Below are 26,898 nucleotides of genomic sequence, written 5' to 3'. Positions count from 1 at the left end.
GGCAAAACAAATTTTCACACCAAAAAATTCCTGTATTTCTCAACATATTCTCGATTGATCAGTTTTAGAGGGGGGCAGGGACATTTTGCCCCCCCCCATTAATTTACACCACTATGACTTCGCGCCTCTTTTTGTTTGTTTTTCCCTTTTTTTTTCTTTTTTTTTTGCTGGGTGGGGGGGGGGGGAGCGCCCCCCCCCCTCACGACGCCCATGGATGATGGCCGTCTAAGGTATCAATTAGCCGCTGACTAATGTTATGAAACTAGGGAAATGGGGCCAAACTAATAAAAGGAATGCTAAAGTTGCTAAATTTATTCTCAAATAGCCTTAAAATGCAAAAGAAACATCATAGATCAAAAAAGCCCCTCACACCCCTATAGCAAGGCGTGCCTTCACTCAATCCCCCCCCCCCCACCACCACCACTACCGTTATTCTTAAAAGGCCTTGGAGTGCAAAAAAAAATCATAGATTAACAAAAGCTCCTCACACCCTTAGCAAGGCATGCCTTCACTCACCCCCAACTTTATATCAACCCCCCTTCCCGTTTCCAAAAAGCTAGATCCGCCCATCATCCTCTCAACGAGAACATTATAACAATAATTCATATCGTTATAGTGTCTGAATTTAGCTCAGCTTTCTTGTCTAGTGCAAGTTATTTAATGGTATCGTAACCATATTTCATACTATATGTAATCTCTCCTCGTGTTTAAAGGAGAACTATTTTCAACTCATCGTAATCTCGACCTTACCTGCCTTCCAACCTCGTTGTTGTGCAGGTTCATCAGCGAGCGCGCGTCGTTCACCGTCTCCCCGGCGTCCACGAAGATCCGCGAGAACCGCAGCCCGTACTCGATGTCGGCGCTGCAGCCGCCCCACCGCCACCCTTCCTCCGTCAGCCCCGTCTCCTTGCTCCGGTCGCAGCTGCAGTTGGTCAGGTTGCCCCGGCTGCAGGCCTGGGTGATGGCGTGCGTGGTGCCGGCCGAGTTGATGGCGTGTTTGAAGGAGGCTTCGCGGTTGCCTGCTTGTGGGGGAAACAGGATAGTGGGTTGATGAAAAGCAGTTTAGTGGGTGTTAGATAGATGGATGCTGAATGTAACCAAATTTAACGGTGAGCAATTCGTCTTGGACTTCGTGAATCTGGACCTCAATATTTGCCCTGACTTCAAGACATCAGCAAATACCGAGAGAAGGCCTATAATGCATTTATACAAGCACAAAAAAATATATAAGGCTGTTAGTTTCTTCCACTGTAATTTACAAAATAGTTGCATTATCCTGTTGCATAATTGGGATACCGGATCATGAAGTTGCAAGACATTGAATATGATGGCGAAAAGCAACATCAGTATCTTCAGCTCCATGATCTATTCCGATCTGCGAACAGACCACCTGTCGTGAAAAAGACTAAACATGAAAGCCAGTAACAAAAACTGCTATAACCCTAGAGTTGTAGTGTATAGGAAAACATATACCGTGTATAAGTCATATTACTACGACGAATTCAAGTAGGCACTAGGATCATCACAAGAGCTCTTTGCCGGAAATCGCCAGATTGAAACCGGCGGAAAAAACAGACCGAAACAAAGCACTCATTCCTTAAATCTGTTCGTTATTTTTTGTCAGTTAAATTCTTTAGCTGTTGATTTGTATAGTGCTGATCATTCCGTAAGAATCCATTTAAGTCTCCAAGGCTTGGCAGTTCGGCCTGTTTTTGATCTCAACCATGCATATTGAATGACCCATGTACCACATTAATTTAATCAAGAACTGACAAACGAAAATAGGGTGTGTTTTTGGCCAAAGTTTGCATTGATTTTCTGTGCAGGGAAGCAGAACAAAAACGTCTTCCGCCTATGACGCTTTGGTATGGTATGGAGTGCCCATCAACTTTAAAAAAGAAAAGAAAAAAAATGATGATTTGGCATGGGATTCTGACTTCACTGGTCATAGCATAATAGGAAAGTTCATTTCTGAACTGCATCATGCTACGGCACGCCATATGGGTTTGCGTGATACCAGCCATTTTGGCATAATCCCATTCGCTGCGGGCATGTAACCCAGCACCATGTTACCAGGGAACACTGCTTTCCGGAACACCGAAAATAAAATGAACCATTGGGATCTAGAAACATCACCTGGAGCAAGACTGCTAACATTGCATCATGTCATCAATCAACGTAAACGGAGGCGAGTGATGACAGAACACCGACTATAAGAACATGAGGGCCAAAACGAATCTCAGGAAGAAGTATAGGTCTAAATTAGAAATGCTCATGACTATTTAACGAAAAACAATTTCAGATATAGGCCTCTAATCCAAAGATAAATTTCAAGGAAGGCTTGATGGCTATTCAGTTCTTCACATCCACTCAACCAAAAAAGAAACTCCCCCCTTCTAATACTTTTTTGTCTAACTCAAAAACTACTGAGCACCTCTCGCTCAAATAACAACTAATCACTACAGAAATTCCTTAGCAATCCAGCCATGCTCTTTATTTGGCCCAAAACAGTGATAATGTGTACGAATTTATGCAATTTATGACAAATTATACCTAAAACATTTGCACTTTTGTAGACGCGCAAGTTGTGGTTCACACTCACCTTGCACGTATACAAAAGTGAAACTTTTCTTGTCGGTACCATTTGTCATAAATTGCATAATTGTGTACACATTATCACTGTTTTGGGCCAAACAAAGAGTATGTCTGGATTGCTAAGGAATTTCTGTACTAATTTGTCGTAATTTGATGTGCCCAGTAGTTTTCGAGTTAAACAAAAAAAAAAGGATTAAAGGGGGACTTTCTTTTTTGGTTGAGTGTATTTGAACACATGCATTTTCAATTGCATTTGAGAAATTATGAAACAGTTCTAATGATGTGTCGGGTCTTTAAATTTAAGCTGGGCATTGAGTATACACACAATTGGGCAAAGTTTGCGGATGCACTAGTAACGTAAGCTTTTTGATAATAATTCGGTAGGTTATACTTTTGGCATAAATGCAAATGATCGTATATGCATTCAAGAGTTAGTCAATAATCCACACTAGGATCCCACATTCAATAGAGTTTTAACGCATTATTTTTATTTCAATACATTTTTGGCTGAAAGGATTTTTCTATGTAACCTTATATCATTTGGTAGTGATCCAGTGGTCTTCGATGTCTAGTCGACGTACGATAAAATTGTATGACATGAGCTCAAATTCAGGGAGGCCAGTTTAGATAGTGAAACAAAATTGAATTCCGTATGTCATTGCTTAATTCTGAAATAACAAGCCTACGTTCTACCTAAAAACCCATTTGCCCTGGTGTGTCAATGTTCCTGCATGGGCCTGACTCTAGTTTTCAGACCTTTTTTTATTTACATAAATTGCAGAAATCCCCCACTTTACAACACGCACTCTTTGCTAATCTCAATTTGCCGAGACCCCCGCCATTGTTGGTCGAGTTATGGCGAGAATGTTTGCTCACACGATCAGGCGGCCAGACAGCCCGACCATTCCTATAGTCAAGACTGGATGAAGAAGAGAGAGAGAAAAAAAGAACCGTGTCATGTATTCATTACCTAGATGGAGTATATAGACTTATTATATGTTGGCATTCAGTGTGGGGGGAAAAAAAGAGAGGTTACAATTGGAGGTGTGAAGTGCCTATTACTATAAGTTGCCTTTCGGCAGAAAGGTAAACAGCGGTTACACGCGGACGAGGTTTTTGTGTTTGGGTTTTGTTCGGTTGGTGGGTATGACTTAGACCCTTTTTAGCCACGATTGCTGCATCAGAGTAGGTTTATGGGGGAAGCAATTCAGTCTGATCGTAGTTTAGTAATTTTATGGTACACAGAGTTCAAAGTTAATCACATCTACACGGTGAATAGACAGTCACCTCCACCTCTAGCACCGAGTGATTGAACACCTCCCCCCCCCCCCCTTCCCCACGGCCACCACTACAGCATTAACAGTATGTTGAACACATTTGGCTCATGTGAACACACAATGTGAATAACTTAATGAGATACATGAGGTCAAACAGAACATTTATACAGACGCAAAAATATCAAAACACACAAAGAAACAACCATGTTTACGTTACGGATATCATGTGGACATTCCTTTGTTTTCGTGTAGTTAAGAAAAACCTGTGAAAAAAAAACTCATTTCACTCACACTGTGAAAACTCATTCAACCCAAAATTTTTCTTTGGTTCCCTTTAGTGTTTCTCTTATTTTGCCACACCTTACCCCAAAATGCCTCTATAAACCTGTTTTCCAGAGAGGGGGAAACACTGTGTGGACGTTGGCAACTCCACACAACATCGCTGCTACCTGGTTTATGTGGACCTTTTCATGTTTGGAAGTCCACACAGTGAATGTAATGCTTGTACAACCAACACAGACACATATTTATGCTCTTACACCCTTATCTTTGTGAACATTTTTTCAACTCACAACCTTACTTTGTCAGACTCGCGTATCTCTTCATTCTCTCATACTCATTTTGATCAGATACTCGACTGAAACCCGAACTCCGTTACTCCTTTTTTTTCTTCAATCATGCACTCAGTTTCTCGCACTCAATTTCATGAAGAAACTGAGACCGATGAAAGTTATGAGTTGTGACTCGCTGTCTGATGCACTCGAACATGATTTTTGTACTCATTTTCATAAGCACACCTCACTCTGAGATTCACACATTGTTCCCCTTTTCAGACTCGTAGGCTACTCCTCCGCTTATTTTCTCGCACAAAATGTATCGAAAACACTCCGTCGTACTATTAACTTATTTCCCCAACTCACTTTATGAAAAAAACTAAATTGAAACTCACAGTTCATCAAATGCACATTTGTTATTAATCCCATGCAAAACCCAAAACTTCGACTACTAAACCTCGCATTCTAAGTACTCGCATTGGGGTCATTTCCACGCCAGACGCACTTGCATGCACCCATAAACAGACATTTAACTCACTGAATGAAAGACAGCCCATAAATGGAGCATTTACATTGCATTAAATTTCCATCGGCCCGTTTGAAGTGCCCACCGGTGTTCACAACTTACAACGCAAGCCTCTACCGTCTTAATAATAACCGAGTTCTTTTTGAACCCGTGTAGTTGGAACTGCTGACAAAGGTATCATAACTTTATGATGTTTTACCGGTCAAGTGCTCAGGTTTTGTCCATGCTCATAAAAAAAGAGATCTCGTTCGTTGGATGTGCTGAATGCAGGTCAAGTGTTTTATGATGCTCAAAAGGAAGCCTGTTTGTAGCTTGTTTGAACTGGCAACTGTAACTGCATCCATCTTTCCCTCGTTAGGAATTATGTATGTAGCAATATGAAATAAGCCAGCATGTTGATGTAGATAAAAGCTAACTCTTTGTGTTTACTGCAAAACGGCGTAACAAATTGCTTCAAAAACCAACGAAACTGCATGTCTCTTTCAAACCTTAAATTTGCTCAGTTTTTTTTTTCCAAGAGCTCCTGAGCGTGGTCACATAGTGAGCTAAATGCAGTCGGCCAGTTGTAAACTCAAATGCAAAATAAACGGTCCCCGCTTAAAACGGCAACATGATCGTTTCCTCGGGCTTGGTTAAAAATTGGCTTTTAATCCATAGACACGCACCCTACTGTGCAAAACTACAACTTCCTTAGCACACTGATGCAACCGAACATGTTCCATCAATTTCTCAGCTCTGAAATTGATTCTTTGTAACAGCTGGCATTCCTAATACAATCGGCCGCCATTTTGGAGCCATGTTATACATGTCAGTCGGATCATCATTTTAAAAAAGGGGGAAAGCCTGTCTCGCGGCGTGCCTATTCTCTTGTCCATCAGACTCAAACCCTTCCCTGATCTCACTCCATCATACCTGTCACCTTGCTCTCTGTGTCCACAGCGGTTTAGATCTTTTAGAATCAGCACCTCCGGGTCATGAGCTTGCCCACTCGAGAGGTTGGAGTAGGCTTATGCGAACTGAACTGACAATAGTTCGCCGCGAGGTGATCCAAAATGGCCGCTTCCATATGACCGGTTCAGTTGACCCAATGCAATGTCATAGCTGGGTTTTTTTTTTTTTATTGTTCAAACCTGTTGACATTTTATTGGAGAACGAACATCCACCTCTCTCAACGGTGGTTCTTAGAGTTAGACCAAGCCTTAGGTTAAACATTTGAAAGTTGCAGCATCAAATTGAATTCATGTTCACTAAATGAAACAGGGCAGAGCTCAATAATTAATTCCCCTAGCTCATAAGTATACAACTTCTCCACCTGCTATAGGAACTTAATTTAAAGCAATTATTCCGGATCCAAATCAGGAAAACATCTTTGTCGTATTTACGCTTTGGCAGTGTTATAATCGAGTCGATGAGCCCTCACAAGTCCCCACATTTCCTCACAAGTCCTCACAAGTCATTCACTTGCCCATCATAAGTCCTACAGTCTCAAGTCAAGTGACCGGCTTTTCAAATGAAAAAGCATTCCATTTTTATTGCTCATCACCCTTGCGACTGGACTTGTGCAAGGATTTGTACATGTGATTGGACTTGTGAGAACTCGTCGACAGCACTGCTTTTGGCAACTTTGGGTTAGCCAGTCATTTTTCTGATTGACAAAACGTGAACAGATAGTTCCCTTTATACGTCCCCGGTCCCTTTAAGGGGAGAAATAGGGATCCAGACACTTCATTTTAAATACATTCCTCGGGAGTCTGGTTTGAGTATCTTTGCAGTTGGACAACAATTACTTGATTTCGAATACTAGACCAGTGACATTACATTTTAGCTCAACACCGGTAGCCACTCTGAAGGCAACAGTAACCCACACTGGCCGCCCCGATCAAGTCACCGCCTATGCTTGTTTGACTGCCTCGCGGAAACAATGCCGGCTTTGTCTTGCAAAAACCAAACAAACATGGCTCTGAAGAATTACCCGAATGTTGCAGAAAGGGATGTCGGGAAAACACAAGTGTTTTCGAGTCGAGTTTGAAAGCTGATCAGTTTTGGTTTTGACTTGAGAAAGGCAAGAGTCACCTTGATGTATCGGGGTATGCATTGCTGAGGGAGAGGCGGTCATGCGAGAATCGCGCAATCTAATCTGACATGGCGAGATTCGGTGTACCTCAATTCAGTTCGATCTTTGAGTTTTCCAACATGACGCGAACAAACATATTTGCCACATTACTGTATTCCAAAGACCCGTGGTTTCTTTATTTTGGAAGGTTTGATTACCGTATGGCTTGGAAAATCTCACAGTTTGGAGTTACAGAAATGACTAAGTTCATTGCCAGGACAGCAACTAGCAGTTTGCTTGTCTTCTTTGGGGGGTCTCTTTGCACATGTTAGGTGCAACACTTTCTTATTCAGGGGACAACATCGAGATCAAAGCATCCTCTTATCTGTATTCCAGAATCGTCAGTAAAGACTCATTTAACAAAGCAGTACAACAGACCCACAAATTCCTGCATGCTTATATACTTGGCAGTTATGTTTACTTTTGAATTCTTTATAATACTTGATGTATCTAACTTCCCTCTGCCCTTTGCATCCTCCCATGCTCAGAATTTGGGAAAGGAAAAAGATCTCTGTATTATTTTAAACAATGACCAAACCGAGTGAGTGCCCCCTCCAGAAAACAGGGGCGGTCCAGGAATGTTTGCATAGTGTCAGACCCGTCTATACTGGCAACACTCATGATTTGATTACTGCTACACCTAGAATTTTACCTGATGGCATGGGCTTGCCGAAGAGCGTTTCCCCGTAGCCGTCCGAGGTGCAGTTCCAGCGCCGGTACCGGAACTGATGCCGGCACTCGCCGAGCCCCATGTCGGCTCCCTCGGCGATGGCCACGATGGCATCCGGCCGGTTCTGGCAGATGGATCGCTGGCGGGGGCTCAGGCCGGGGATCTTACTGCAGATCACGTTGGCTCCCAGTGCGACCACGGAGGACAGGGCCCTGTATTAACGAAAATGACCCACACTACTTAAATGATACGTGATAAATGTGGAAAAACACAAACTGACATTAGCATTTGTTGTAGCATTTTGGGAGACATTAAGGGAAGGACCAAGTGAAGCATCGAGGTATTCATGGACGTTTCAGTTAGTTCTGACATTGTCTGACCGTCATTAGTGAAATTGGCTTCCAATGATCGTTATAAAACAAAAAATGGAACGTTGAGTCAATACCTTTGGTTCTTAAAGAACCATTTTTTTTTCCTTTGAAAGGCATGGAGGATGGACATCACAGAGCACAGATTAAGTTGAAGAAGCAGAAATGTATTATCAATAATATCCAATGCAGTCACACTGCCTAACTTTCTTTTAATTCAAGAAACAAGGACCAAATGTCGTATCTGTCTCCATTATGAGGTTGCAGTAGATCTGGATTAAGAGATGTAACATATTTAGATCCCACAGGGGTTTACCTCTCATCCAGGAATCAAACCAACTCTAAACCATATTTCTAGCCCAGATCATTGGCCCAAAGTGCGGTTCTCAATTCAAATTAGCCAAGATTCGTAGCAAACGTAAAACCGCGATGTTGCCAACATTTTCATAAAGAGTTTGTAAAGAGGTGAGAACGATTCCCAGACTTACAGATGAGCAATAGCAGGTATTTGGATCCTCACCGTTACAAGTCACGAAATCTTATCTGGTAAAATCGCATTACACATAAGAAAAAGACACCAGAATCGTTGATGGCCCGAGGGCACGTGTCAGGCGAAAACAAAGTTTTGAATGTCAAGTTCATAACAACTGCCATGGCAAGGAGGGCGTCCAAGTTACACGTCCAGCGTTGAAACATGAACTACACTAGGAAGTTCCTGTACTGTCAACAGTTCGCAAACTGAGCTACTTATCTTTAAGCATTGCATGCTAAAAGAAATCCTAGGTTGATAGGTGTATCGATTCGCGTGAATTGTAATGAAGTCAAAACGACACAAAGTTGACCTACTACTGGCTCCTATCATTACTCCTTTAATCAACATTGTGCGAATGTTCCCCTAGTTTTTTTCTTCTTCATGAATTACAGTTGGAAATATCAGCTAACAAAAGGAGGTAAAGTTAAGTATCTAAAGCAATTAGGAAAGATATAAAAGGTACCGATATCATCATTTTCTCAAAACGTAACACGAACACTGTACTCACATGACGTTTGGGATGGTCAACAGCGCCGACTGCATGACATAAAGAACAACAATCGCCGTGAAAAGTTTCATGTCTGCCTCGTAATGTTATAGTTCCATTCGGTCGACTTTGACGGCAAAAAGTGACTGATAAAACCGGCGACGATAAAGCATTGCCTTTGCCGACTACACTGGCAATTGGTTTCGCGAGCCCACGTTGCTTGTTCGAACGCCGGTGGCTAATAGTTGTGGAGCACCGATTTATTTTTTCTGTCGTTAGTGTTGGTCCCGCCTTGTGTTTAAGAAGAAAAAAAAGCTGAGGCTATCTCAGCAGGCAGTGAGTTGTCCAAACACTTGCCTTGATTGGCTGGCTGTGTGCGGTTTGCCTAAACCTCCGCAGTGCCGCTCTCCACATCGGGCCAGCGAGCCACGGTTAGCTCGGAGGCGCGATCAGCGTTTTGCTCCGGCTGGGGTCTCCTTTGTAAACCCCGCTCCATTTTACCCTGTGTTTTGGCCGGGGCAATGTCGGAATTCACGTGGCTTTTGTTCGGTCACTTGTTGTCGGAAAGGTGCCGGCGGTGGGTCTCCACAACCTTTGTTTGCATAATTATTACCTGTCCAAAAAAACCGCCTAGCCCACGGGGATATTGTTTCAAGAGGTGTTAGGCAACACCGGGGGTTAATTAATTATACGGCTCATTTATGATCGAGGCGGTTAGCTTTATCGTCTGCAGGATTCAAAACAAAATAATGACTGTTCACCTTTGTTTAAATTTGTTTAAACGCTGCTTTGGTTGGTTGCCGTGAATTGTGTCACGAGTAATTGTTAAGATGTTTGGGCCTCTGAGCCAACAAGCCGTTTGAAGTTTATCGGTGTTTCTTTATTAGAGAGCCAGGATTAACCTTTAGCCGGAATATTATTTTACGATAAAAAGTTGGATTGTGAAGCAGGAAAAGATGGACCTTTCAAGATATCTAGTCCTATAATATTATGAGTGAATATCATTCACTTAATACGGATTGATCAATTTATAGAATTGGCCAAGGACAAATTAAAGATTAAAAATCGAGCGTTGTTCGACTAAAATCGAGATTTTTAATAACAACGTCTTGGAGACACAAGGTCGGGTTCAATTCCAGCAGTACGGGGTGAGTAAAAAAACAAACCCAAATGTCGGAACTATTGTTTTTGTGAAGTTTTGCATGTAGCACTTTGAAAATCTAGAATAGCCTATATAAAGCCCGATTCATAAGCTTTCTTTTAATACAAGAATCATTCAAATTACTTATGTACTTTTCAAGTTATGGAATTTTAAACACAACCACCATTTTAAATTTCTGTCCCCTGATCACAAAAAATGTGTGCGTTCTTTCAGCAAAACGAAAACAATTCACATACATTCCTACGTGATTTGTTTTCGTTTTGCTGAAAAAAAAACCTATTTGTGATCCGTAGACAGAACTTTAAAACGGTGGTTGTGTCTAAAATTCTTTAACTTGAAAATTACATGAGTGATTTTAATGAAAAAAAAGCTTGTGAATTGGGGTTTTATTTCCAAAATTTTGAAAGTGCTACATGGAGAACTGCACTAACAAAATGGTCCCAACATTTGAGTTTCGTTTTTTTATTCACCCTGTAGAGCTTAAATGACTCCGGTCACATCTCTCTTTAAGTTCCATGTATTTATAATTATTTGTTTCTTTTTCATTATCTTTTTTCTTATTGCCTATTTCCTTTTTCAGTTCTCTTTAAAACGTGAGAGATTGTCAAGGAAATCTTATTTTCTTTCTGTTCTTTTAAAAAAACAAAACTGGACAAACCTGTATGTATTTGTAATCACCAACGAGGTTTTAATCGTATTGATTACAAAGCCATGTCAGACTATTACAATTCATTTTGGTGTTTTGTTTTCAAAATAAAAAAAAACTTGTTAATCGTTATTCCCTTTGGAATTCAGTATGTTGGATTCTATTCATTAAGGACTTCATATAGAGCATGTATGGGGCTTGTCTAGACAGATGACCGATGACTAGACTGATGACCTTTCCTTAACTCTAAGAAAATCGAAAGAGGGGAAAGATAAAATGATGGAAAAGCATCATGAACAATTAGATAACTTCGATTAATGTATGAACAATCTGTAAAAAGGGTTGGGTGTTGGGTTTTTTTTTTGGGGGGGGGGCAACATCGAGATTTACAAAAATGGTTCAGGTGAATAAATTTGGCTATGTTTTGTATATCATAATATCTCTCACCGTTACCATACACTTAAACCATTTCCATTGATTTTTATACGCATCCTTCCTCACAAAATAACTTTACGAATTCCAAAATGACTTTAATTAAATCAAAGAAAATACTCCTCTGCAAAGGCCCTATTCTGTTCTGTTGAGTTTTATCTTTCGTAATCACAGTTATTTCAATTTCAATGAGAAATCGTTTTTGAGGCTTATACGACTTGCGTCCTGTATATATGGGTTTGGCCATATAATAACTTTTTTTAAGATCAGATTCAATCAGATTTCTATATAACCCAGTAATCAGCCTGTCTTGACATCCGATGTTCAATAAAAGAAATAATGGTCTATACAAGCACAAATGACCCCCCCCCGAAAGCTAGAGACACGCCCCTCACTCACTGTCCCCAATCATAAGTCATCAACCTCAAGGCCAGTCATCAACTAAAAAAAGAAACACACACTCTTTAATAAGAGATTACCAGACATGCGACATCAGTTCCGGTTTCAAGAATGAAGGAAGCTTAACTTAGTCAATGATAAAGATCGTGACAAGACACACCGCTATTAAACATCTCGACTTGTTGCGGCCATCTTGATCCCTTCTTTATCCAACCCGTAATAACAAGTTTATCTTCGGTAATAGTACCGGTACATCCCCCACAAAAAGAGCTCAATTAGCTGGATAAACTGGGCAAGAATTTCTCAATTAGGGCCGACAAAACAGGCCCCGACCGCGGGCCTTTTGAAGCTACCGGCCGGATGGGATAATCCTTAATTAAATCTGGCTGGGACTTATCACACCTTTGCCGGTTCAACCACCGCACAACGCCGTGGCCTGGATGCGCTTTTTGTGGGGCTTCTGCCCGGTCGTTGTCGTGGTTGCGCTCGGTAAATTATTGTTACAACTTACACTGTCTGGTATGAAAAGTTCGTGTAGACAAGAATAGTTACAAAGCGTCTAGCAGCAGTTTCAGTGCATCCGTTTTCTCTACATCCGGAAGTCAGTATTATTACTCGAAGGAAATAATTATTGAAGAAATGTTGCTTATTTGCTCAAAAGTTATTGACGATTACGTTACTTGAAATTAATGGTGATGCATGTTTGGAGTTCGTGGATGATTTTTTATCGGATCTCTTAGGGATTTCTTCTCTACAAATCTCGGCAAGACTTTTTGAATAAGAAGTGCTCAGTTTGGTTGAACTGCTGTCCAATATTCCTCCTCTGTAAGGGAAGGTCACATACCGATGTTCCAACACACCTATGTTCCGTCTGCTTATATTCCTGTCCATAATCCTAACCCTAGCTCTAACCCTATTATCGCAAATTTCATGTGCGGGTTGTCGTAACATAGAACAGTCACCTCAGGGAAAATCTCACTTCTTCAATATTACTTAGATAGGCAGCGGTAGAAAGTATAAGGCCCATCTAAAATATGTTATAATACATGTAAATGACACCTTAATATTAGAGCTCCTTCACAAATTATCATGCAGAATTATGAGGGACGTCTTATGTTTTGACAATATTTTTCTCTTAACAAATCTTAACCACCCCCTCCCCTCAATGGATGTTCCCAGATCTCCACTTTATTGCGCACATTGAATAAAAATATCACCAGGTACGGTATTCATTGCATGCAGACAGTGAAGATCTGGGGAACTTCCCTTGATGTACCCAGCACGTTTTGTGACGAGTGGTACCTCCCCGGCGTCCCTATAACCTATACACACCCATGGGCTTCGCCAAGATTTTTTATTTTTTTTGGGGGGGGGGGGGGGGGAGGGCAAAGTCTATTTTCCCCAAAAAGTCCTTGTATGTTCTCTAGCATATTTCAATGTATCATTTATTCGGGGTGGGCGGGGGACATTAACCCACCCCACCCCCATTGACACCCCTGCAGACGCCCATTTTGTTAAATGTGTATTAAATTAATAGCAAATATCACACTTGTTTTTTTTCCTCCTTCCTTTTTTTTTTTTTTTGGGGGGGGGGAGGGGACTATTAAAAAACACACCCTAGACTTTTTCTGACTAGCAACCCCCCCCCCCCCAGATATCTCAAAAAAAGTTGCTGAGATTCTGGTTACTCAATTACTAACACAAAAGAGGGGATTCCCTCTGTCACATATCTGGCCACAAATGTCCCTGGAGATGTTCCACTATTTATAGCACACAACGAATACGTTTTTAACCTGGCAATTGGTGGTGTTGGTATACAATTATAAAGTGACGGAGTAAATTTGAAGAAAGTCTTCACAAATGAAACGCAGCATTTGTCTTTGCTTCAGTTTTAGCCTTGCTGCACCTTGAACGGGGAACCCTTTCCCCAGGTCATATACTTGGGAATTATGTCTTCCGCCAGATTTCCACCTTATCCTTTAGGCCAGTATCATCTGTGTTTTGTTTTTAGGTTTTTACAACCTCCTTCCGACCGGTGACCGAGGGTGGACTTTTACGGCCGTTTTAGCCCACTTTCATGGGTTTTTTTGCGTCAGCTTTTTTAGTTTTCACCCAGGCCTACATCCAACCTTCATTCTAGATATCTATTGCAAGGGGCCAAAAAAAAAAAGACCTGCGTTGCGTCCCGTGTTTCCAATTAGGCGGGAAATGATGACAATTGGCGCCAGGAGCTGTACATGAGCGATTAGTTGGAAAAATGGCGGTAACCTGTCCCAGTTGGATTACCTGATGAGACGTCATGAGCAAGCGGGAGGACATGATGTATCAGAACACCCGTACGCCTCACCTATGTGATCCTATTGTTTCAATCCGGAACGTATATTGAATTGATTACGGGCGAAACTGATTGATTGAAAGCGCAATTTCTTTTTTTCTTTCCAACCGTGACAGGGCTGAAAAGTAAGACGAATCACGTTCCTAATTGCAGGTGACACTATCTGAAATCTGATTTCCGAAATTCGTGTCTGCGTCCGCTATCCTGGTTTTATGTCCATCCTGTCTGTTTCATTGTTAGGGAGAACGAATGTTGGTATATACCCGAAAAGAGTATGTAACACAGGGTTATTAACTTGCAACATGTCGAGCCTTCCCGATTTTCAGAAGTCCAGGGTTAACCATGGGTGTATTTCGTTTTGGTATCAGCTCACACAGTGCATGACGAGTTACTTTGATTTAGGCTACGTGTTTATGGAGAAATAATTCAAAGTGGTGCGAATGCTGATGCAAGGACAGCAAAATTCGAAGCCGACGAGTTCAAAGTCAACTTGAATTTTGCAGAGCTAAACCCAGACGGTCGTTTGTCACCCCATCATTGACAAGACAAGCCCAGTACGTAAAGCTGGTTTCAGAGTGCACACAATTCTACTCAATTGATTTAAAACGGCTATTCATTGGAAGCTTCTTTTCGTACATTTTCGTACGGGCCATATTCAGTCCCTTCGTGAGGGGTGCAGGCCAGTATTGGCCCGAAATTGCCAATAGCCGCACGACGCCCTTCGGTCAGATCATTTTGGAGGGCCATGAACTTGAGGGTTTGTAAACAAAGAGGGGTGGAATCTGTGCAGGGGACTGTGAGCTCATATTTTTGTGAAATTCGGATGAAATTAAGCCCTAAAATTGCTCTATTTTCCAATGGAGCGTATCATAGGCGTCCTTTTTCAAAATAGTGATGTTTTCAGGACTGCTTTTAGGGGTGATCATCTTTGGACGGAATTTTCTCTAAAATGTTATCATGCAGTTAACCGGCAAAAAAAGTGGATAGAAAATGAAAGATAAGCTTTAATTTGATGTGTGTCTGAAAAAACTTGGACAATTGTGAGTATTTAAAACAATAAATTGGAAGTGCGCGCGTACTAATCACTGAGGTATATGGTTGTCTATTTACTGATCCACAACAGGAGGAGTTACGGGGTGACACTGTGTAAGAGTTTTGGGCCAAGCCTTGAGACCTCGGCAAGAATTCTCGAGTGACAGTCAGTGACTGAGTCGGTGAGTCAGTCAGGTATGAAGAGGACTGTATGTAGGCTGGCCCTCTGAGACACCACAAACCAGTCAGGATTATTAAAAATGCCTCGAATTGACACTAGCTGGTGTTTGGCAACTTTCTAGTCATTTCTGACAAATATATATATATTTTTTTAAACTTTAACAGCACAGTTTTCTTGAATGTTTATCATCATGTCGACATTACTGGTCGAAGAGATTTGTCGTTCAATAATTAACATCCAAAGTTCAGTGGCGTAGCTGGGATTTTTTGAGTGGGGGTCCCATGGGGCCGGGGGGCATCAGAATATCATGGAGGCACATATCGCAAACGTCCTATTGCAGTTTTGCCCGGTTGGGCTCCATAACGCCTGGCTATATCCATGCATTGACATAAGAAATTGTAAACAGCAGGCTTAGGCCTAAGCCTTTGGCTAACTGAAAAAAATGTAACTTACAAAAAACCCATTTTGGGTTGGGAAGGAAAAGAGGCATTATCAGTATTTTGGTAGGGGTGTGTGTGTGTGTGTGGGGGGGGGGCACCTGGGGGACACGGATAATTTATGGGGGGCACGTGCCCCACCCCCCCCCCCCCCCACCCCCGCCCCGCCCGGCGTGGCTACACCACTGCCAAAGATCCCACTGGGTATTTATTCCATGAAAGTGGTCTCGACAAACAGCCCCGCCTACTGTACGTCCACCGTAGTCGAGTGCTGATTCATCTATCAGCACACTAGGGGGAAGCTGTGGCTTTTGTGTTGTAATTTCCCCAGCATCCGAAACAACTCAAACCTACAGCTCCTGACACGCGCAGTGATCCTCAAGTAACCAGATATGATCAGCGTTTCCCGGTGTAGCCACCGAAAATAGGGTCTGAAGTTCGCAAGATTGATCCTTTTTATTTCACCCAGTGGAGGGTCCTTCAGAAGTGTGTGACACACGACATAACACCTATCTTGCACCACCTGTGACTTTTGTTAGCGCAATAATTTGTAGCGAATGTGACTTGTGCGGGGTGTTTCAAACGGTGATTTGGCCTGGGGTATACCGCTGAGGTTGTAGCGGTGAAGACAGTCTGGCTCCGGTCAGTCATGGCCTGAGGGTATGTTGTGACCTCCGGGCCCGGTCATGAGCGTTAAACACCGGCCCATTCCACTTCCGCTCTCATAATTATGTTAGTACCGTTTTGTTGCAGTTGGTGTCACCATTATGATATCACTATAGAGCAGAAAGATGTAGTGAGTATTAGTGAGTATATGTCATGTTTCCTTGCCATTACAACCCACATCGCGATTGCATGTGCTAATTTCACACTTTGTTGATTGGTTTGTTTGAGTGCACGTCTTGTCTAAGAGTAAACTGTTGCTCACCAAAATACATTTTAGAAGACAAACTCCTATCGGCACTGGACGAGAACAATATGCGCTCGAGTCACCAGCTTCAGACGGCGCGGATCCGGGGGGGGGGGGGGAGTCTACCCCCCAGCTCTGTCAATTCTTACAATACGGACAGAGCCAGCTTGATTAGTGGGTATTTGTACACTATTCTGCCCCCACCCCACCCCACCCCAAACTTATTGATCTTACGGAGACCAAGTGTCCGGACCAAAACACCTGTCTACATTTCAGCAATGATTTGCTGATGAACCCCCACCCCGCAAAAAATCCTCGATCCGCCCCTGAGCTTGAATGCTTCTTCTCGGTCGCGATCCCTGTCCCTCTGCAAGGGCTGATCAAAGGGGGAGGTTTGCTTGGATAGCCACACCCCTCCTACTGACCAATGTTAAATTATTTCCATAATGGAACAATCCCAAATGTACACGTCTGTTTGTTCTATTATTCTATACACTTTCGTTTGTGAAGCAACTTCAATTGCATTTTTCGAGATTTACTTTCAACAATGTATGACAGGCATTGCTTTCTTTAACTGATTTGTTTTGTCCTCTTTTTTTCCCCAGCAAAAACAGGAGCTGTTTCTTCTTTTAAAATTCAATGAAAACTGATAATCCAAAAGGAATAGGAACCCTCAGACGATAACCAGCCAGGCAGCCAGCGCTAGGCGACCCAGTATTCCAGACACCAATGCCTCCATCAATTTATCAGACATCAAACAGCTGCCTTTAATATTTTCTCGCGCAAAACGTGATGCTAATAATCGTGCCAATCATTCATTTTGTAGGTCACATGCAGCCATCACAAAAGTACGAGTAGACAAGAACGGTATTGAAGTCAAAACTGTATTTCTTTTCTGTTGGCCAGTTTATCACAATGTTTTAATAATGTCATCGATATTGCACAATGCCTCAACTTGAGTCCGACTCGAGTCACTGCCTTAATTTGACTCGAGCCGAGTCACTGACTCAGAATGACTCGAATTGACTCAACTTGACTCGAGTCGTTACCTTGGAATCAATTTGACTCGACTCGAGTCACTGCCTTGAAATGGCTGGACTCGAATCATTGCCTTATAATGACTCGACTCGAGTCACTGCATTTGAATGGCTCGACTTGAGTCACTACCTTGGAATGACTCGATTCAACTTAAGTCACTGCCTTAGAGGGCCTCGACTCTACTAGAGTCACTGCCTATGGCTGCCTTACAACTATATACTTGACTCGAAACACTGCCTATGACTCGAAGTGACTCGACTCGAGTCACTGCCTTAGAATGACTCGTCTCAACACGACTCAAGGGATGTCCAATTCGACTTGATTCACTGCCTTAGATTTACTTGACTCGAGTCACTGCCTTAGAGTGGCTCGACTAGACTCGACTCAATCGAGTCTCTGCCTTAGAACGACTTAGGCCTACTCCATTCAAGTCACCGCCTTTGGAGGACTCGACTGAGTGAGTCTACACAAGTCGAGTCATTGCCTTATTCCATTCAACTCGAATCGCACAAATTCAGTGACTCTTTACAAAACTGTTCTCGTGTGCATCTATGTAAGGTGTGTTTGTATGTGTGTACTCACGTATTTCGATTGAAACCGATCTCGCTCCACTTCCATTTCAGGTAACTTGACTGCATGCCGAGATTGCGCCGTCCATTTTCATGGAGCACGAGATTGCGCCGTCCATCTTCATGGAGCACAAGTTGAAGCTATGCAAAAAGAAGTACTGAACCATTCCTAGGCAACCCCATCCCACCCCTCCCCGACACCCCCCCCCCCCCCAACTTTGCAGCTCAGAAAAAAGTGACCTCTTGCTGCTGGGTTGATGCCTTCATGGAAAGTCAATTTAAATTCTTAAGACCCTGATGGAAGATTTGCCAGTGGCTGAAAGAGGCAGTAGAAGAAACAGAAACTGGTAGCAAAGGTTAAATTGTCAGGGGTTGTCCACTTCCAACTCCAAGTTCTAGTTTCTGTAACAAGTTCCATTCCCCTGCTTGTCGCACTCTTCAGGCAACCAACTTGCAAACTCAATGCGACTTGTGTCTCATCAGGGTGCCAAGAATGTCCCTGACATTAGAGAGATTGACCAATTATTCCATTATCGTCGTATTCCGGCATCGTAAGGACTAGCCTCTTTATTTTCTTTGAGAAGCCGAGTGTTTTCCTCACAGGCCGTTTCTCTGTCCGCAAAATTCAGAGAAAATGTAGACAAATAATCACCAGATCGTCTCAAAGTTTAAGCCCAAACTCAGGAACCAAAGATGTGGAAGTTTTAACCAGGTTTCGATTCAGAAAGCTTTGATTCAAAAGTTTTCATGTTCATATCTTGGTAGTTTCTGATACCAAACAAATAGCCTGTTAATCCCGTATACATGTAATGCTAAAGGTACTAACCCAATGACTCAGGTATTGTGTAATAAATGCATGTCTCTTTATACCTTAGCATAATGTAGTACACGTGTTTATATTATACTGTCAGACACCGTAAGAAAGGGCTTGCTTTGAATTGTGTACATGTTATACGCCCCAACTTAACCATCGGTCCCAACTTTGGTTGAGACGGCCGCAACTAGTGGGTCCAATGACAGAAGTGTTCCATTTGGAATACATTTGAGTTTGGGACGGTCCCAGCCAAAGTTGGGACCATGGTCAACTTAAGGGGCTTAACATACACGATTCCTTGTCAGAACTCTTCTAGTTCTCGGGCTAAATGCACATTGGACCTAAATAGTTATATTCGACGTGGTTGATACAATCAGAATATGAAACATGGATTTGGAAAGAGCAGGGGGTGAAATTTATGTGATAAAGTGTTAGACCTGGTCACTAGGGACCAGCAATCTGGGGTTCCGCTCTGAGGTAATACACAAACTAGGGAAGAAACTCTTAAGAACACTCATAGCCCTTGAAACACAAAATGGTCCGTTGGTGACAGGAGGCAGCAAACCGTGAAGAGCAAGTGAACAATCCTCACACAGTCTCCCATAGCACCTCCCATGATGGTGCATATGTAGAAGGATGCAAACGAAGCATCTTACCGCAGCAACTGGTTCAAGGGATGCCGCTGGACCCAGTTATTGACGCACGAGTATGCGCCTATACTGACTGCCTTTTCGAGTGCTCTTTATTCGCACACTCTGAAGGTCCCCGGTAAGATTTGACCCAGAATTCGGGTTATGTGTGACCAGTGATACTTTTAGGGGTACAAAATGACACTTCTCTGGATTGGCAAAAGTGTCATTTGGACCAAGAAATGTGTCCCAGTTTGACAGAGAAATTGTGTAATTTCGAACCTGAAAACTTGGAATCAAGTCAAATATGACTCAGATTCCGATCTGGCAAAACGAGACAGAACTGGGCAGATTTAAAAATGAGGAATGACAGATATTAGGAAAAAGAATAAAATCCTTACAAAACTGTTTTGTTGCACTTCAATCGGACATTCCATTGAAAAGTTATGGTTGCTAAAAGTTCGCATTTATCGACATGTCAAAAAAGTAAAACAAGGCCGTCAAATTTCGATTTTTTTTTTTCGTCTTGACTTATGAAAGATGTCAATGTTTTTTCCTGAAAAACGTTTTTATTCCACGATTTGTATATGATTTCTTTAAAAGATTTGTTGTAGACATATCAAATATTTAAAATATCAATAAATCTGAAATAGACAGAAAACAAATGTGATTTTTTGTGTGCATTTTTCTCCATTACGGCCTGTGCCGAGTTCCGTCTGATTTTTGGGCCCTATTAGCTCAATTAGAGTGCACGAGCCCTTCGAGAACCATGAACACCCAAAGCGGCATTGCATGGACACAGGCGAGTTGTCGTTTCAACACCATAAAATATAATTATGGTAAACCTATGCTTTTATACACTCCTCGCCAGTGGCTATAGGCCGTCTCTGGCGAGAGAGTTTCCCCCGTGAGCTGTGACGCTACAGAGGCGAATCGAGGGTGAATAAGGGGAACTGCAACTGTTATGTTTGTGTCTGTGCCAGCGGGAACACTAAGGGTACGGAGATTAGCACCTGTCAGTCAGCCGTCAAAAAGTACCAACCAGAGAACGAAGAAGATGTCGAGCCCATTTCATATATGCTAGCCATTCACCGTTGCCTCCCTCATATAGACCTTATATAGGAGTCAGAGGGCAATGGTTTTGTATTGCCTGGATAGACGTGAGTAAAGCTTCATTACATTCGTTATTACTTAGTTAAGATCAAAGAACACCCTCTGAGATAGTACCTGCAACGCAAAACGTTTATACCGTGACGTTTGACTATACGTAATACACAAATCTTGATCTTTACACGAAAACGAACGTAATTGTCCACCTATCCATATTTCGAATGTACCGCTACGTGACATCAAGTGTAACATTGTGTCAGGCCTAGAAATGATATTGCGTCTGATTTTGGATTTTTGTTATGCTGCATATGGCTGTTATTGGTCTTGACTTTTTCCTTTTCTGTTATATTTCATGTAATTACTATATATCTCAACACAGAAAACAAAACCGTCTGATTTCGCAATCTGTTGTTGCTATCTCCATTGAAGATGCATGGGACGTTGGTGTAAACGAATGCTCTCATGTGCGAAATTAAGTATCTAGTTGTAGTTATAGCTAAACTTCAAGACATACAGACCGACTTTCGGTAGATAAGTTATTAAAGAGATTTATAAGTTCTCTCACTCCGTGTGTTGATTCAAAGGCAAATTAGAATAGCGCCGTTACCAAAGCATTATCAGTGTGGTGCTTCTTAACGATCAAAGGAAGTTCTCACTCTGTCATATTAAGGCAAGGTATGCCACCGCGCATCGGAGGTGTTGCACCGCATAACCTGGCAGGAATCTATGATATTTGCTCATGTGCTAAGTACGCTGCTACGTTAATAGCGTCAGTAAAATTAATGGGCAACAAGATGCAGATACTTCCCACGTTCCAACTTCTATGTGTTCTTGAGATACATCTTTGGAAACTTTTCTCAGTGCAGAACCTCTATTATAACTAGTAGAATTTTCAGTTTGGTTTTTATTGCTCGTTCATTTACTATGTTAGTTTTCATCGATAAGCAGCAAGTATTTCCAGTGATGAAGGGACTGTGCTGTGACATACTGAGCTCAAATGGTGCCATAAAGTTTCGAGGAAAATGTACAACTATAAACTCTACATACATCAAAATGTATCCAAAGTACATGTTTAACATTGGACTCCGAAGTGCCCATTGCAGACTTGTTGAGACAATGTGCATAGTTCATTAATACAAGTTACTGTGAGTGTTCAACAGCAAACTAAGTAGTCAAACATCTTTCCATGAACTTCTTTGGAAATGATGAGATGTCAGATGAATAATATTACAGTTACAACTTCACAATTTTTACACTTAGAAACCTTTGAAGAATATTACAACATGGTATATTGCATTACAGACGACTATAGCGTATATCGGTTTGATATCCACTAATCATTCATCAATTATTATATCAGTATAAGCATTATCGCGTTGTGTAATCGTGACTTCCAACACCAATCGTGCCCATGCTTGACCTAGATATGAGATGATATTTGAAATTATCTGCTCAAAACCGGTCCATTGTGACGTGATTGTTCACAAGCCCAAGTCCCGTGAAGATCCATTCGTTGCAACCATATACATTTCCCACATAATGGAAGCAGATTAGCTGCGGCTCGGCAAACTTCCGTTTGTAGACCATCCCACTTTGCGCCTCGCATTTTTAAACCAGATTAAGTCATCCACGTATATAATGCCATTATTCAACAACAAAAATGACGGAGGCGAGGGGAAAAATTGTTACGTGCGCGGAAGAGGTGGGCTTATATCTGGTCTAAGTAAATTTGCTCACCTTCTTAGGGAGATCGTGCGAAGCCCTGTCAATCATGGAAGCTCAGTCATATCACAGATAAGACTCAACTCATTTTCAATGACAAGTTAAACTTTGTTGAGATTGAACTCAGGGGTCTGGTATTATGACTATCTTGACCTTTAGACTGTTATACACGGGATGCCGTCTGCCTTGTGGGAGTCCACGTAATAAGAGCATGTCAGTATACAGTTGTGTTACTGATTCAAATTCAGCTTCAGCATAGATAATTCAGTAGGTGTCCTTCATCTACGGTGTTTTGTGTATTACTTTAAATATCCGAAATCATATTCACTTCGTATTGTGATAGATGTCTGTATCTTTTCTTTTTTTTTGCATAATGTGAAGACAGCATTAGTTCATTTGATTGCACAAGCGCATCTCCTTTCCGTGAATTTCAATTTTTCAAGATTCTGATATTTCCTGCCAGTTTAATATTGCATTGCCTAATAATGACTGGCGCAACGCATTCGATGATTCAAGGATTTTAATCGGAAACCATTCTCCGTTTAGTACAGTTTGCAAAATAATATCGTTGCTGAAATTTAAATGTCTTTAGACAATCATCAGAGTTTAGAGTGCCTGTTCGTTGAAAGTCTATAAAAAAATTATGCATAGTAATTATGCATTTAAATTACATGTAAATTAAACATTAATAAACTTTGTGCAGTTGAGCAAACTAGTAACCGACTGAGAGTGAATTTTCCATCACTTGTGCCTCTTCACTTAAGACAAGAGCAAAAGCTATCTGTACCGCCCCAAAATACTCATAAATAATGAAATGTAGGTCTAATATAATTTCATACAAGCGGCGGTCTCCGTAAAGCTGTGCAAAGCACGGTAACATCTTCATGCAACAATGTACTCTGGCTACACTTCAGATGTAGTGACCCTAAACCCCTACCCCATACCCAACTTTGATTCCGATCTGCCCCGTTACTACTTCACAGCTTCCAATGATGCGGTATACCGAAATACCACCATCACTTCTTTGGACGGGTGCATACCTATGTTCCCCAATACCTATGTTCCCCAAGCCTAACCCTAACCCTAACCATCTAACCCTAACCGTAACCCTAAGGATTTTGGGGAACTTAGGTATTGCGGAACCTCGGGTAGACCCCTTTTTGACTAATAGGCTGGCTACCAACCCCCAACTCCCGTTCCAGGGTTATCCATTCATAGACCGATCAATGGTATTCTAAATACGGTATCAGCTGCTCTATGACTATAGAGCTCACTGCACGCAGGGAGGAAACTAAAGGCAACCGTTCTGTTCCCGATATGCATCTCACAGGAAACTTGAACAGAGCCCGCTAGGCCGACAATTGTGGACGATTGAACACCAAATCATATTGTTCAACATTACAGCGATCAGCTCATTGGCCGCTTCCCGTACAGATCTTTGTTAGAGATTACGAGAACTTGACCCTTTTCTCCGTGGATGTGAGTCATGTAGAACACTGTTATTGTTCCTGATTCATACTTCACTGAGTTTACCGTATGATCAAGCAAGCTCCGAAATTAAAAAGCAATATTTCGTTTGAAAACTGTAACGGCATAAACATTATAAATAATGCATTTGATTTTAATAATAAATGTAATAAAATGTGTGTGCTCTTCGTCTGAGTTATGAGAGATGATTTCAATATAAACGATGATTTTGTTTATGATTCTAAAAAGGATTATTATTTTGATTATCATTTTAAAAGTATGACTGGTCTTTTTTAGTTAGGAAATGAAGACTAAGCTGGAACACCTGTGGTACAACAGTGTCGGATCCAAGATTTTGGTGGCTGGGTTGGGGGGAGGGTGTTGAAGTTCAGGTTTTCCCCAAGGGAGAGGTGTTGCCATGAGGCGTTGCAGTCTCTGCATAAAAGCGCCAATGACCCGAAGCAATGTATCTAGATTTGCACTATTGACTGATGACGTTATTCAGGAATTGAATGAAATTTGGCTTTTTTTCTCCATTAATTAACTGAATAACTTGGGTTGGGGAGATGGTTGCCACCCCAACTACTCATTGGATCCGCCCTTGTTTAAAAAAAAAACTGTTAAGATTAATTGTGGGAGTCAGGTTGACATAGCGGTACTTTCCTCGCCTTCAACCGCTGTGACCCGGGTTCGAATCCAACCTGGACCAACATGTGGATTGGGTTTCCAGTCCCTGCCTGATTTCGTGGGTTTCCCCAGAATATTCTTCTGGGGTTTCCCTCCCACCTCTAAAACTGTAAATTCTACATGTTTCTTCAGGCTTGCGAGCTACAGTGCCTAAGGCACTATTGAGAAATCATTTGTTTCAGTACCAAATTAATAATAATAATTATTATAAATATTAACAATGAAATAAAGCGTGGTAGAAGTAATGTTCCAGATACAAGTGGATCAGGCAAAAGTTAGCGGGTTATCCATCGGAATGAAAAATGTGGAGGAGAACTTACCCCAAGCATGATCCGAGGATGAGCCAGGCAAACAAGAGGCGCACAAGTCCCAAAAGAAAGAAGTGGTACATATTAGGTCTCTCCCCCGGTATAATTCCCCAAATCACTCAACGGACATCCATCCAACGATGCTTCGTACCGCTCACTCCAAAAAAACACGAGTTATTCAAACACTCATATCAAGTTGGTTTTAGTGATCCGGTCACTCCAATTACCCATGTGTCCGATTTTTTTTCTTTTACCCGGCGTAGCAGTTTTGCCTCACAACTCGGTTGCCGGTAGATCGGGTAAGGAGGCGGTGCGAATCTTCTTACTGTACTGGTGAGGGCAACACTGGTGTATTTTTACGTTTACGGGTGCTCTAAGTTTCGCTCACTGCCGTTTTTATTGGCAGATAGACAAGTGAACTAGCCAACCCACCCACGTTATTACAAGGCATCGAGAACGCGTTCCTGCAATGCCGGCCCCTGATTGGCTTAATCTTAATTGCCTAACTTCGGCAAAGACTGACTGACAAATCTGCGTGTGTCGTCGGCTTGTATGTACACCCGTATATTGAGTGCACGCGGGAACAAGTCTGCAGATAAATCTCGTTACTTTGTGGCTGTGGGTAGTCCTACTATAAACCAATTGAAGTAACACTGTCTTTCACAAGTTGAGGGTTTTATGGTCGGAAATATCAAATAGCTCTGTTTTGTTGTTGTTTGGTTTGGAAGTGAAGTGAGTGCTTGAGATCGTGATGTGATATTGCTGGCCAGTTTGCTGTAGTTTTTTTTTTAAGTAAAGGTCATTTCTGTTCAGTTGTAAACTGCGTAGTACGTAGCTCGATTCTAGAAAGGCCATAGACTTGTACAGGGAAACATTCTCGTGAGACAAATCTCACAGAGATTATCGTTAGAACTATGTAAAGTGTCTGTTGGATTTCGTACCACCATTATGAGGTGTAACAAGGGCACACTGGAACGGTACTTCAGCAAGGCATCATTGGGACTAATCCCATTGCTCGAATCCAGCTGAAGGACGGGTCGTAGAAGTGGATTAAACACGGGGAAGGAACATGCGGATTACAGGGTGAAATCTCACACTTGAGTACTCAGTAAGGGAGGCATCATGATCAGCAAGATACTCGAAGTGCACCTGAGCCATGGAGGGAGCGTTTTCTCAAGTGCACTTGACGAGATTTCAGAGCGATTGTCTCCTTTCTTTCATTACAATAGCGGGCTGGTTTGACTTAATGTCTCCGTGTGTCGACTAGATGCAACGAGAATTTTTTTTTTTTACAAGGCGTGGATGGTGGTCATTTTGCAAGAGCTTTCGTTGTTTCGTCAACTGCCACCCTAATGTTCAAGTTGACAGCCTCTAGTCTTCCAAATTCCACAGCGATTGCTGATAACGGGGTTGGGGAAAAGTTAACACATTTATGAAAACTGATTTTACAACCGTGCTATTTCCAATATTTCCAGTGCCTGTTATATCTTATGTTCTTTATTTATCAAGAATGGTCGATAGGCGCTCATAACCATGGAAGATTGTATGATACTCGTAATTACCGTAAGGCCTCAAGGTTTGTGAATGAACACCAACAATCGGAGAAATAACTTCCCTTATATTTTTGGGACTACTTTGGTTTATTAAATTCTCTGAGGCAACAATCTTCCATAGTTCTGCTTAAGAAAATAGAGGGATTCACACATGCATGCTTTAATTATGCATTTTTCTTCATTTCGCGACATCAAGATACCTACGGTGGAGGCTGCGCAGCGCGGCGATGATCCCCATGTGACCCGAGGCAACGCGACATTTCCCCCTCCGTTCTGCGCCGCGCGACCCGGTCAGCCTGGAGCCTGTTTACTATACGTGTTATAGCCGTCCTGCCTTAGCTACGC

At 42.0% G+C, this 26,898-nt stretch overlaps 1 protein-coding gene across 3 annotated transcripts in view; it reads right to left on the bottom strand.

Moving 5' to 3' along the window:
* The window catches only part of LOC119738535 (protein Wnt-7b-like), a 31,180-nt gene extending 5,784 nt beyond the window's left edge, over window positions 1-25,396 (bottom strand). The window contains exons 1-3 of one of the 3 annotated variants that reach the window (XM_038213440.1): window positions 25,013-25,396; window positions 7,718-7,947; window positions 751-1,022 (exon numbers count right to left, since the gene is read on the bottom strand). In XM_038213440.1, the coding sequence (XP_038069368.1) occupies window positions 751-1,022; window positions 7,718-7,947; window positions 25,013-25,083 (573 nt within the window). In that variant the 5' untranslated portion in view covers window positions 25,084-25,396. Of the gene's footprint in view, window positions 1-750; window positions 1,023-7,717; window positions 7,948-9,143; window positions 9,763-25,012 lie in introns of those variants that run through there. The other 2 variants (XM_038213439.1, XM_038213441.1) reach the window with 2 other exon arrangements.
* Between the last annotated feature and the right edge of the window lie 1,502 nt (window positions 25,397-26,898).

This window comes from Patiria miniata, unplaced genomic scaffold, assembly GCF_015706575.1.
Source record: "Patiria miniata isolate m_02_andy unplaced genomic scaffold, ASM1570657v1 HiC_scaffold_3, whole genome shotgun sequence".
NCBI classification, from domain to species: Eukaryota; Metazoa; Echinodermata; class Asteroidea; order Valvatida; family Asterinidae; genus Patiria; species Patiria miniata.
This window is presented reverse-complemented; position numbering and strand designations above follow the sequence as displayed.